We start from the raw sequence: 13023 nt of genomic DNA on the forward strand, positions 1-13023 counted from the left end.
AGCGGAATATTGGTTTTGAGTCAGTCTAGCGTGCCCACAATCGGTAGCTGATCCTTGGTCAAAGATGACCATTGAAGCGATCAACCATTAAAGATGATAAGTGATTGCCGAGGAAACGTTGAAATACATGATATGACGAGGGCAGACTGCCATTTATAAATTCACAAAATACCACAGATTTAAATATCTCATTAGTATCGGTATCAGCATTAGCTTAAGAGCGCAAGGAACCCACAGACTTTTGTAGCACCAACAAAAAAAATTAAATGAAAATGTTGTATTTTCCTTCACAAGTACGTAACTAACTAGCTGACCTTTGAATTTTCCTAAGCCATCACCCTCAAAAAATCGACGGAGGTAACTTATCCAAGTAATTAGCAATTTTCTAGCAAATGAAAACTTTCTGCAATCCAGTTTAAAACTTTTTCCAGTAATTTGAATGCATAGACTCTATGTCTGGATCACGACAGTGAATTCTTCGCCTTCATTCACTTTACTGTTCCCTTTTGGAACCTCATAGACCTCAACCAAATCACCTCAATGGTGCCCTCATATTCGAAGTCTTTCTTCATGCAGGAGACCTTTTACAGATCTCACCAAGCGGTTAGTCATCTCTGCACCCTTTCAAGGAGCCTGATGGGTATTTTAGGTATGGATACACTCTCCCTTACTTTGGTTACTGCATCCACGCCTAAAGGATACTGTATACACATTTAGGTATGGACACTGTATCCCTTACTTCGATACAGTGTTCCAATTATAGTCTTAAAATTGCTTTATCAGTGGAATTATGACCACCCTGTCTCTACAAAATAATTTTAAGATTTGAAATTTTAATTTTAAGATTTGAAATCATGGGTCTTCCTAGCCGCCTCTGTACACAGCTTGGTGAATTTCATATATGCCAGCATTTTAGACGACCTTTTTATTGTATACACAAGCACACGTTGTACATAACACCCGTCATGGCTACAAGCCATGGATTTACATGAAAGGATAACAAAACATAATAAACAAGGATGAGAAAAAAAAACACAGCATTATTACTAATTATGCAACTGTATGATTAAAGATTGGAGCACAAAAAATGATAGATTTGCATACAAAATATATAAAAAATTGTGTGTTAGCAAGTCAAATTATTTTCCAAGGAGAAGTCCTTTTATAATGCAGGACAGTAATCGGGAAAAGCGCAGAAAGGATGGAACACTGCAGTGATGGCAGTAATGCACAGGTCCTCGGGAGCAACCTCTATTGTTACGTGACTTAGGTCTGAGAAGGAAGTCGATAGAGTAAGTTCTGCCTATATTTTTTTTATCGACTTCCAACTTGTAGAGGTCACCGTCCAGCGAGCATTTGTACCGATCAGATAACTTTAATCGGTTTTGGGTGGCCTGAAGAACTGGATTGGACCTAAGGCTTGGGACTGGGATGTTCCATTCACAGTTAGTCCAGAAATCGGGTTCGGAAATAATGCCAACCATTATTTTGACAGAAAAGACAAGTCTTCTCTCGTGAAAGATTCTCTACACAAAGCACCACCAGATGGCTGCCGCCATCTGGATGGTGCCTTGTGTAGAGAGAAAGCTTCTTTCTGGCAACTGCAGATTCCACACGATGCCAACAGTTCTCTATAGGATTCAGGTCCGGGCTGTTTCCTGGCCAGCTAAGAGTTGTAATGGGCCGTTCTTCCAAACATTTTTGCACCTGTAACAAATGTAAACACATTACTGTCGAAACTCTAATGCAGAAATGAAGCTAAAGTAACTACAGAAGTGCCTACTTACCTTTTCGCCCGATGACAAGGAGCAGAGTCGTTTTCAAAGATGCAGTTACTTGACAGGTTGAAATGGTCTCTAATGGTTGGCAGCGTTTTTACTTAGCTAGGTATCCATTGTCATTTACTGAACCTTTTATAAACTGCAGGTGACCTATTCCGCGATACGAAATTCACCCCCATATCATTTGTCTGCTAAGGAATTTCACTGCAGACCCCATATAGTCTGAATGGTATTCTTCACCACGTCGTCTACATGGTGAAGAACATCGTTCGTCTCCCATCAGAGCGATACAGGTTGAATTTCTTCTCATCCGAGAAAATAACTGACTTCCACTGCTCGGGAGTTCATTTGACCTGCTCCCGACACCAAATTAATCGGGCCTTTTTCATTTTTTGTGTGAGGAGGGGCTTCTTCTTAGGACGACAGGGGCGGCTCGTCCATAGGCACTGCGGAACTGTAGCAACCTCCAGCTATTTAAATCTCGATATACAGTGAACGGAGTTATATGAAATTTTGTGAACAATGCACAACGCAATTAACAGAACCTGCATATAATATGTGCATCCTCTATTTCCCCATGAAGTAAATCTTTTGACAGTGAATAAACTTCAGCAACTTATTTTTTCACATTTCTCTCTCCGAGAAAAAAATGCGATTAAAAAACGAAGACCGCCCCACACCAAAAATTGAAATTTCTCAGCGGGGAATAAGTAATAAGAAAAATATTCGCAGTTTTAAAACAGAATGGTACCAAAGGAAAAGTTGGCTTTGTGGTTGTGAATTTAAAAATGCATTGTTTTGTTTTCCATGTTTACTGTTCGGAGGTGACTTAACGTGGACAAAAAGTGACTTTACAAACATAAACAGAATGAAAGAAAAAAACTCTAAAACATGAGAGTTCGAAGAAACATATTGATAATGTGATTTCACTATCACTTTTAGGGAGCTCAAATATTAAAGAACAGCTTAGTGAGGCCTACAGACTTCCGATCTGCAAACATAACAGAAAAGTTACCAAGAATCGTGAGGTATTATTTAAAACAATAGACTGCATTAAATTTTGTGGACAGTTTGAAATTCCTTTACGTGGACTTGACGAAAAGACGATTCTAAAAATCCAGGAGTATTCAGAGGATTAATAAATTTCGCCTGTACATTAGATTCCAATTTAAAGAACCATTTAGAAATAATGCAGCATTTAAAGACATTTTAAAAACTATTCAGAATGATATTCTTGACTGTTTGCTGCAAATATGCCGGGATGAAATAAAAAGAGAAATTAAAGAAGCTTCATTCGTAGCTGTCATGGCTGATGACACAACATATGTTTCAGAACATATACAAATGGTAATTGTTCTGAGATATGAACTAAATGGAGACATTTTTGAGCGTTTTTGGAGTTTTTTCACTGCGGAAAACCAAACGGCAAACGGAATATCGAAGTGCATTCTAAATCAGTTACACATAATCCTTGAAGGAAATACTCAAAAACTGGTTGCTCAGACATTTGATGGCGCAAGTGTGATGAAAGGGGAAGTTCAGGCTAAAATAAAAGAAGTGTACACAAATGCACATTTTATTCACTGCTATGCACACCAACTGAATCTGATTATGAGAAATGCAGCAAGCAGTACCCAAAATTCAAGAATATTGTTTTTGAACCTCATGTCGATACTAACATTTTTCTCGAGATCACCACAGCAGCTCTGTTCACAGAAAGCATATGGACAGCCGTGTTGCCCGACCTTCCCTTACAAGATGGAACTTCAACATATGCACTGTGAACAGCGTTTATGAAAATTTTGAATCCTTGCAAAAAGTGCATGGAGGAACTACAAGCGACAGCAAACGCAGATAAGACGATTTCAGAAGCAACTGGTATTTTGCACATCTTGAGTAATGAAAAATTCGAGTTCTGGTTAGAACTTTTCTATCAGATAATGCCTCATGTGGAAGTTATTTATAATCAAATGCAATCTCGAGAAATTGAGGCAGTTAAAATACATGAATATATAGGAAACTTTAAGAATGGCATTCTAAAAACCAGAAATTCAATGTACTGTGAAAATCCTTCAAAAACACTCGTGATTGAAGGGAAGGAAGTATGCGACTATATGTGTTGACATAGGTGAGAAATATTTTTACAAAGCAATTAATTGCTGCTAAATTGTTTAACAAGGAGAACTTTTATTTTTCGCACGAAAATGCCCATGGAAGAGGTACGGAAGACTACTGAGGCATATCCCATGATTGAAAGAGAAAAACTTCTTATGGAATTGCAAGTTTTCTATAGCAGACATTGTCTACACACAATTATTGCAAATTAATTGACTTGCTGAAATTTATCTCAGAAAATAATTTAGCTGAAGTTCTTAGTGATCTTACAAAACTCATAAAAGTTCTTTTGACTGTTCCGATGACTACTTCAGAGCCTGAATGCTGCCATTCGGCATTAAAACGAATAAAAACATTTTTAAGGAGCTCTATGAATCAGGAAAGGCTAAATGCTCAAGCAATGCTTTCAATAGAGAAAAGCTTGGTCAACAGTGCACCAAACTTAAATGAGAAAGTTATTAATCTATTTTCAACAAATAAAAACCGATGAATGGATTTTGTTTTTAAATAAAAGTTCAACCCTGTTAATGGTAAATGTCTAGTTAATGTTTTGTAGTAATTTTAACTCGCTTATTATTGTGCATGTCCACATGTCTTATAACCAAGGCGAATTGATGTAATTTTAAGACAGCACCCCCAAACATCAGAGCCACAAGCAGCCACTGGACACTATAAGCAATATGACAGGAAGAACATCCTTCCTCACGTAAAGCAACAATAGCACTTTCTTCGTGGCGTCAACTGCACATAACTAGCCATCCTGACACAAGCAAGGAATGTGTGCAACTCTTGCAGAGCATGCTTATATAGCTGAAAGTAACAGCTGACGCAATATTACGTCATCATCTATGCGTGTCAATCTTATCTGATGCAATCTGTAAGAAATATTACCATATACTTAAATTATTCGAACAATTACAATTTTAAGGGGTGATGCACTTTCTTTGAACACAAGTGTATCCAGTTATGTTAAAGGAGACAGCAAAGAAAGTAAGCAAACTGTTAGCCATAATGAGAGAATCATTGGACTCGGGGAGGTCACCACGTACTAAAGATGTGCAAATGTATCTCCAATTCACAAAGGGGTATCACTTCAGTTCCAAGGAAACTAATGGAATCACTGGTTAAAGAAGCATTACAGGATCATTTAGACAAGACTGAAGTAATAATTCAGACACAGCATGCATTTAAGGGAAAGTCTTGTATGACAAATTTTTTTGGATACTATGACGTGGTCACAAAGGAACTGGATGCAAAAAATTATTTTGATATCATATACTGTACTTGGATTTCAGGAAAGCTTTTGATACTGTTGCACATGGAAGACTACTGAAATTGGAGCAGTATGGCATTAAGGGCAAGTTGCTACAATGGATAAGAGGTTGGTCGAGTGGGAGAAGACAGAGTGGTAATCAATAGATACTGCTCTATATGGATTAATGTTATTAGTGGTGTCCCTCAGGGTTCGGTGTTGGGCCCATTGTTGGTTTGTATATTTATCGATGATATTGATGAAGGTATATCAGGTTTAATGTCCAAGTTTGCAGATGATACAAAGGTTGGCTGGGTTGTTAACAACAGTAAAGACAGTATGCTACTCCAAATGGATCTAGATAAGTTGGGCAAATGGGCTGAGAAGTGGCAACTGAAGTTTAACATTGACAATTCAAAGTACTGCATATGGGTAGCAATGACTGAAGAGAAACATACCAACTGTGTGGTACTACACTCAGGGAACTGGAAAGTGAAAAAGACCTGGGGGTAATTGCACAGTCAAATATCAAGTTTGCTGAGCAGTGCAGACAGGCTGCCAGGACAGGTCACGGAGTCTTGTCTATGATATATAGGAATTTTGTAGCAGGGACAGAGAGGTGATTATCCCATTATACAAGGCAATGGTCAGGCCACCACCTTGAGTATGGCATACAGGTCTGGAAGCCTCATTTTAGGAAGGATGTAGAGTTGCTAGAAAGAGTACAGAGAAGGACAACAAAAACTGGCGAGGAGAACAAAGGGGTGCTCTTAAAAAGAAAGGCTTAGTTGCTGCAAATTGCAGCATCTGGAGACAGCACCTGCAAGGTGATCTGATTGAGGTGTATAAGGCCTTGAATTGTTTGAGCAGGCTCGATGCTGACAGAATACTTCTGCTTGCTCAGATTAAGGACTTGAGGAGGCATAGATTCAAATTGAGGAAAGACAGTTGTAGAATAGATATGCGGAAGTTTGCCTTTAGCCAGCGGGTAGTTGATTGCTGTAACAGACTTCCATCTGTTGTTTTGAAACTTGATAACTTAAATAAATTTAAGGCTGAACTAGACAAGCATTTCGAGTGATCAGATGGGCGAAATGGGAAGGTTATTTATTTATTTTTTTGGCCGATGCTGTATAAGCTTGCTTTCTTGCATCATATGCCTCAACTAATGCTAATGCTACTACTACCTTAGAAAGGAGTGGAAAACAGGCTTGTTAATGCTGAAAGAAAGAAAACTGAGTTATAACAAAAAGAGAAGTCCCTAAAAAAAATATTACTGAAATTATTGTGAATTACCATATAAGGATACATTGAATGGTACATTATCAAGGGTTAGCACCATTCAACACATCCAAATAATAATAAAAAAAAAAAAAGCTGTTTTTGATTTGCCACTTCCTAGTAATTGCAGGATCAAATAATAGGCCTGAGTAAGTAAAATATAATACGAAAGTAGTTCATCAAAATTTTAGGAGCATACTGGCAAAACTCTGAAAAATCAGTCTGAACACATGTCAACATCCTGTTACTGTCCAACTTCAAACTCACGGAACTTTTCTTCTTCCTCATTTATTCCTTCATCTTTCATTTTCTGGTACAACCTACCTTCCCACATATTTCCTGAAAATTCCAATCTACAGAAATTCTAGTCTAATGTCAACAAGTATCTTCTTTCACCTTTCAACCCATGCACAGTACTATAGATTCTAATACCCCTCCTCATGCTTGGGATTTTTATATACAGTAATACCCCGAAGTTACGCGATAGGTGGGTCCGACGAAAATCGCATAAGTCGAATTCGCGTAAGTCGGGGTACAACTTTGCATATAAATACATATAAATTTTGCTTAATTGGGACCAAGGACTAACAAAAACACTGGTTTAGAAGAAAAATATTAATAAAATTGCAGTTCTTTATACATATTAATACAAAATATGTATTAAAAAAACAAATGACTTACGTTAAAAAGTTATTTCGATGTCGATGGCTTCATAAAATCTAACAAATTCGTCTGACGACACAGCGCGTTCCTTTTTTTTCACGCAGAATTTCTTCGTAGCAAGCTAATAATTTTTTTATTCCTTGCTTTGTAGCTATAACGCGTTCTTCATTGGAGTCTATGTTTTCTAAAATTTTTAAGCCCTTTACAATTGAGCCCTTTTCAATTTTCAACCTGTCAAGTTTGCAATTGTCATGTGCTTTTCGCCGTTGCTTCATTTAGACCTGTAGCACGTGCAATATCACATGGTCTTTCATTTCGCTCAAAGCATTTCACAATTTCATATTTTTTCTCTATCGACAGAGGCGGACTGGCCATAAGCCTTACCGGGGAAACCCCGGTGGGCCAGTGTGATTTTGGCCATAAACCATAGTGTGAGGCCACTATAAATTTTCCCGGGTAAGAATTTTTGATCCAGTCCGCCTCTGTTTATCGATAATTGCTTTTCTTTTTCTCTCTGAATCTGCAGTGTCTTCACCAGGACACTTCCTTCCTTTTCACACATTTTAATTAAGTATTTTACTCATTTTTAGGGAATAAAGCACAATTACAAAACGAGGAGCACGCTTGATACGCATAAACAAAGCTGCGCGCATGTAGCAACTGAATAAACACCATAAAGGCAGAGATACACTATTAACACCTCACATTTCTAGGAGTTACTACCATAAAACAATAAAAATCCAGTTGCATTTCTGCTAGTGAAATCTGTTATAAACTGGTAGTAAACTCGATCTAATTGCATTTGCGATTATACCGATAGCTGGAATTGTGTTGGTTTTTACGTTATTATGGTGAAATGTGTTTCACCTTCACTGATATAAAAAACATAAAAGCAGCAAAGTTGAATTTTGTTCATCTTTCGCTCTCAATCTCCGCCGTCGCACCGGATATCGATAACATATGAAAAACGACCTTGAAGGTAGTGGGCGGCAGCGTTGCCAAACGAAAAAATCAAGAACCGCGTAACTCCGAGTTCGCGTAAGTCGGGGTATTACTGTAGATATTAAAAACCCTACAAATTACTGAATCTGTACGATTCCACAAAAATACACAGCTAATTGACCACAGTGGAATGAAATAGTTACAATAAAGATGAAAATGCCCCTGGCCTTTTGCTTTAGCCTTGCTATTATCTTTTCATTTCAGTTTTAGTGGTTATGACTTTTTTTTTAAACTAAAAAAAAAAAAAAAAAAACTAAGTGTTGCTAATTTAATATCATGTTGATTTTATTTTCAAATAATGTATTTAAAAATATTTATAATTTTTGAATACAACAGGCCAGAAACTTTTTTAAACCCTAGTATTTTTGAATATTATCACTAATATTTTGTCAATTGTACCTTAAATATAACTGGATAGATGCATGCTTTTTTTTTTTCCCCTTCCTGGGGATCATAAAATGAAGTCAACTTTGTTTTTATGATCTAAAAATAAACACAGAAATAAATAATAAAAATATGAATTTATTTTAATTTTAATGAAATGAAATTCAAAGCCCCTTCACAGCTGCATAACTGATGTTCTTTTGTACACTACTGGATATGTCATTTTTTAAACTGGACTGCCAATAACTAGTTGTTATAAGTAGTGAGAAAATAATTTAAGGAATATCGAGCAGACCTTCCAACATCTTTTATGTTGGTGATCACAAGAGCCATCTTATACAAACTTCCAATGAGAATGGCATCTTGCATGTACATGTAACAGGATACAAATCATTGTTACCTACTACCTTTAAAGTTTAAATCATTTGTTTTGAGGTTGCTTACACCACTATTCATTCTTTGAGTTCCTGAAGAATTGTCTAACCTTTTTATCAGTTCAGTTATTTGCACAAGCAAGGTATGTCTCTCTTTCCTCATCCATTCTTGGGCTTCTGCTCGCCGTCTCATTCTCTCCTGCTCTTGAGCAACCTCCAACTCAAGTCTTCTCTCTTTATATTCCAATTCCTGCCTCCAACATTCCTTTTCAAATTCCATAAACTGCTGAAAATGTTTATCCTGCTGTTCTAGTAATTTTAATATAGCCACTTCAACAGAATTTAACAGGGAAGGATCACAGTTCGGTAGGTTCTGTAAATCTTTTACTTCAGCATTTGATGTTTCTGTTAAAAAAAATCATAACTATTAAAAGTGAGATAAAATAAATTATCAATGCTACAACTGCTATATTAGGGTTAACTGGATTTTTGAAATTTTATTTTTAAATCAGTATTTATTACAAACTTTCTTTAAATAATGCATACCATTTAATAATTATAAAAAGAATATCTACATTGTAATGGAATTAAAAACATGTGAAAGCAGAAAGTTTGAATAAATTTAAAGGATTGACCAAGTTATTAAAAGGGATGAGCAAATGAAGTTGGCAGATTTTTTATTTGGCATCATTTCACTATTTCTAATACTACTACTATTGCTCACAGTGAGCATTAAGAGAAAGGGAAAGAATCCAACTAATTATTTTTGGATTTATAGCAGTGATACCTTTGCATTTCTTATATTTTCTTATATTTTAGAAATAAATTACTTAGGTATCACCATGTATCAATGTACACATGATGGTACCTAATGTGTAGTAATGCACCAATGCACACCTAGTAACACAGCAATAGAGAAACAATTACAGAAATAGCTTTTTGAATAATGGCACACATTATATATAAATACCAACAGCAAATTCTAAATGGGATGCATTCAAGGAAGCAATCTTGGAAGCTACTAGGCTCTTCCACTGCCAACTAAGAAATACTGTTCAAGGTTTAGGCCTAAATGGATGTCAGATGAACTAATGAGACTTGTGGCAGAGAATTAAAATGCATGGGATACATATAAATTATCAGGTGACACAGAAGACTATGGTAGATATAAGCTAGTCTGTAATCAAGTCACAAAGGAGGTTATACAAGCAAAGGCAGATTATGAGAAATTTTGGCAAAGGATGCAAAGAAAAACAGAAAAGACTTCTTTACTTACGTAAACTCTAGAAGGAAGGGGGTAAATCAGATTAGACCACTTGTTATCGATGGTTTGATTGTTGATGATCCTACTGAGTAGCTGACAAACTGAGTATTTTGCAGCTACATTCACACAAGAGGAATCGTTAGGAAAGGAGATGCCAGAATATTATCAAACAGAGAGCTAAATGATTTTGTAATAAGTGAGAGCAAAGTGGAGGAGAAATTGTTGAAGTTAAATATAAGAAAGGCACCTGGGGTGGATGGGATCTATCCAGTTATATTAAAATTATAACTGGATACAAAATCTTCACCCTAGTTATGAAACCTTCCTTGGCCTCAGGGAAGGTCCTCATGGGCTGGAAATGTACAATTGTGTCCCATATTCACAAAGGGGGATCAAAGGGTGACATGAGTATTTACAGACCTGTTAGTTTAATTTCTGTTTCAGGGAAAATAATGCAGTCACTGGTTAAAGAAGCACTTCAGAACCATCTAGACAAGTCTGCAGTTATAGTTAAGACACAGTATGGGTTTGTAAAGAGGAAGGCTTGTTTAACAAATTTGATCGGATACTATGATGTGGTCACAAAGGAACTGAATTCAAAAAATAATTTTGATATCATATACTGTATTTCTTCGATTCTAAAACACTTTTTCCCCCTATAAACGTCTCTAAAAACGGGGTGCATCTTAGAATCGATGGCATCTTACAAACACAGTTTTTTTAGAATTTTCCCGCGCTTTGCACAGCACCACACGTTTTTTTACGTGAAAACCCTGCCTCCAAGTTTGACCGTTATCGCATTCTCCAATTCCATTGGAGAATAAAGTGGCGTAGTTGATTTCACGTGCTTTTGAAATGTGAAGCCACTGTTATTTCATTACAGTGGAGCTCATTCAGCGAAAACTGGGAAGTTTTGTTTGTATCTTTGAAAGTATGTAAGAAGTGGAGTTACTGTATTTCGTTAATTTTGATCCCTTACTGCACATTAAAATGTCAAAAAGATTGCACTACGAAGCCGCATTGAAACAAAAAGTTATTGTGTATGCAAAAGAAGATGGAAAGAGAGCTGCGGGTTGACATTTTGACATTAGTGAAGTAAATGTTCGTTGTTGGAGAAATGATCGTAATTCCATATTTTCGTGCAAAGCAACAACCAAGTGCTTTACAGGGCCTAAGAAAGGAAGATTTCCACAAGTCGTTGAAGCTGTGATACGTTTTGTAACGGAGACCAGCGCAAAAGGATTACCCATCACTCGACAAGACATGCAAGTGAAAGACAGAGAAATTTCCAAGTGCCTCGGAATAGAGGAAATAATTTTTAAATTCAGTCGCGGCTGGTGCGACAGACTCATGCGTCATAGCGGATTATCGTTAAAGTGCCGAACATCTGTCAAAAAATTCCTGCAGACTTTCAACAGAAGCTGATTAACTTTCAGCGACAGGTGATGAAATTAAGGAAAAAAAAGAAACTGAGTTTAGTCAAATTGGAAATGCTGATGAAACCCCGGTCTTCTTCGATATGCCTCGAAATTACACAGCCAACGCTAAAGGTGCTAAAGAAATCAAGATTATATGCACGGGCTACGAAAAGCAGTGTATCACTGTGATGCTATGCATCACCGCTGATGGTCAAAAGTTGCCACCATATTTAATTTTAAATAGAAAAACCATACTGAAGAACGAAATTTTCCCCAAAGATGTTATTGTGCGTGCACAAAAAAATGGATGGATGTCGGCAGAATTTATGGAAGACTGGCTAAACGTTGTGAGGAATAGACATCCTGGAAGTTTTTATAACCCACCTAGCATGCTAGTACAGGCTGACCTCAATGAACGCGATTAATTCGCCCCCCAAGTGCATTGCGCAAAACGGAAACGGATTAATCGAATATAATAATCAATAGGAAAAATTATAATTGGTCCTTGACCTTCAGGAATGTCCATAAAGAATTTTAAAAATACCTTTTTAACTGTATACCATGTAAAAGATAGCGAAAATAATTATGGAATTAAATGTTTATTGCATAAAACAACGGTTCCCAAACTGTGTGTCGTGGAATATTTTAAATTTTCGAGGGAAACAGCGATACTCGACATCTGTCGGACACCACACGAACTACTAGCTCGAGGTAGTTCACAGTTTTAACATTTCTTATTAAGTTGTCTGGACCCACAGAGTAGTAGATACAGAGTGGACACTCCCCTTATTTACTCCCAGCGCCCTCATTGTATGAACATGGAACTAAAGCGGCTGTCAAAATACACAAAGTACTAATGCGCATGCCCAATTTTAATAAAGCCGTTATTGTTTTTGATTAGTGTTAAATGGAGCATAGCAAGTTCGATTTACCTTGCTTTTATCGTTATTATAATTATTTGTGTAATTGTCTCTGACATCACGGGTCTTTTTTTTTTTATTTTTTTTTTCCTTTTTGTTTCGAAGGTTCAAGCACTTCGCTAAGCGTTTCTGTACACCTGTTTGGTGTGTGGTATTTGTTCTGGATTATCACTGCCTGATAGCGTTGTGAAACTGGTTCGTGCGACGCCCCCCACCACTGGTAACGCATTGCAACTTAATAGACTTGCATTTGTGAATGCTCATAAGTACTGAGAAAAAGAAAGAAGTATTTCTCTTGTAACAAAGCTGGAGTGTGATTCCACCGATTTCCAAAAGAACATTTAAGGTAATTTATCGCAATAATTGATACAACTAGGAAATATTTAATTAATGAAATGTTAAAAAAATACTGTTAATAGGTAATTAATAACTAATTCATAACTTATTACATTAATTAATATGAATAATGTATTGATATTAATCGAAGTAATGGTTTATCTAATAGTTAAATTATTTAAATCTAGATATTTCTAGATGATAGCTCCCACTTGTTTTAGTCTAGTGAACTG

At 36.6% G+C, this 13023-nt stretch overlaps 1 protein-coding gene across 2 annotated transcripts in view; it reads right to left on the reverse strand.

Moving 5' to 3' along the window:
- Positions 1 to 8656: 8656 nt before the first annotated feature.
- LOC150075958 (uncharacterized) overlaps positions 8657 to 13023 on the reverse strand; it is a 35278-nt gene continuing 30911 nt past the window's right edge. For both annotated transcript variants that reach the window (XM_090387431.1, XM_090387430.1), the window contains exon 4: positions 8657 to 9257. In XM_090387431.1, the coding sequence (XP_090243557.1) occupies positions 8875 to 9257 (383 nt within the window). In that variant the 3' untranslated portion in view covers positions 8657 to 8874. The remainder of the gene's footprint in view (positions 9258 to 13023) is intronic.

This window comes from Mastigoproctus giganteus, chromosome 13 (assembly GCF_048544385.1).
Source record: "Mastigoproctus giganteus isolate SK-2022 chromosome 13, ASM4854438v1, whole genome shotgun sequence".
Lineage (NCBI taxonomy): Eukaryota > Metazoa > Arthropoda > Arachnida > Uropygi > Thelyphonidae > Mastigoproctus > Mastigoproctus giganteus.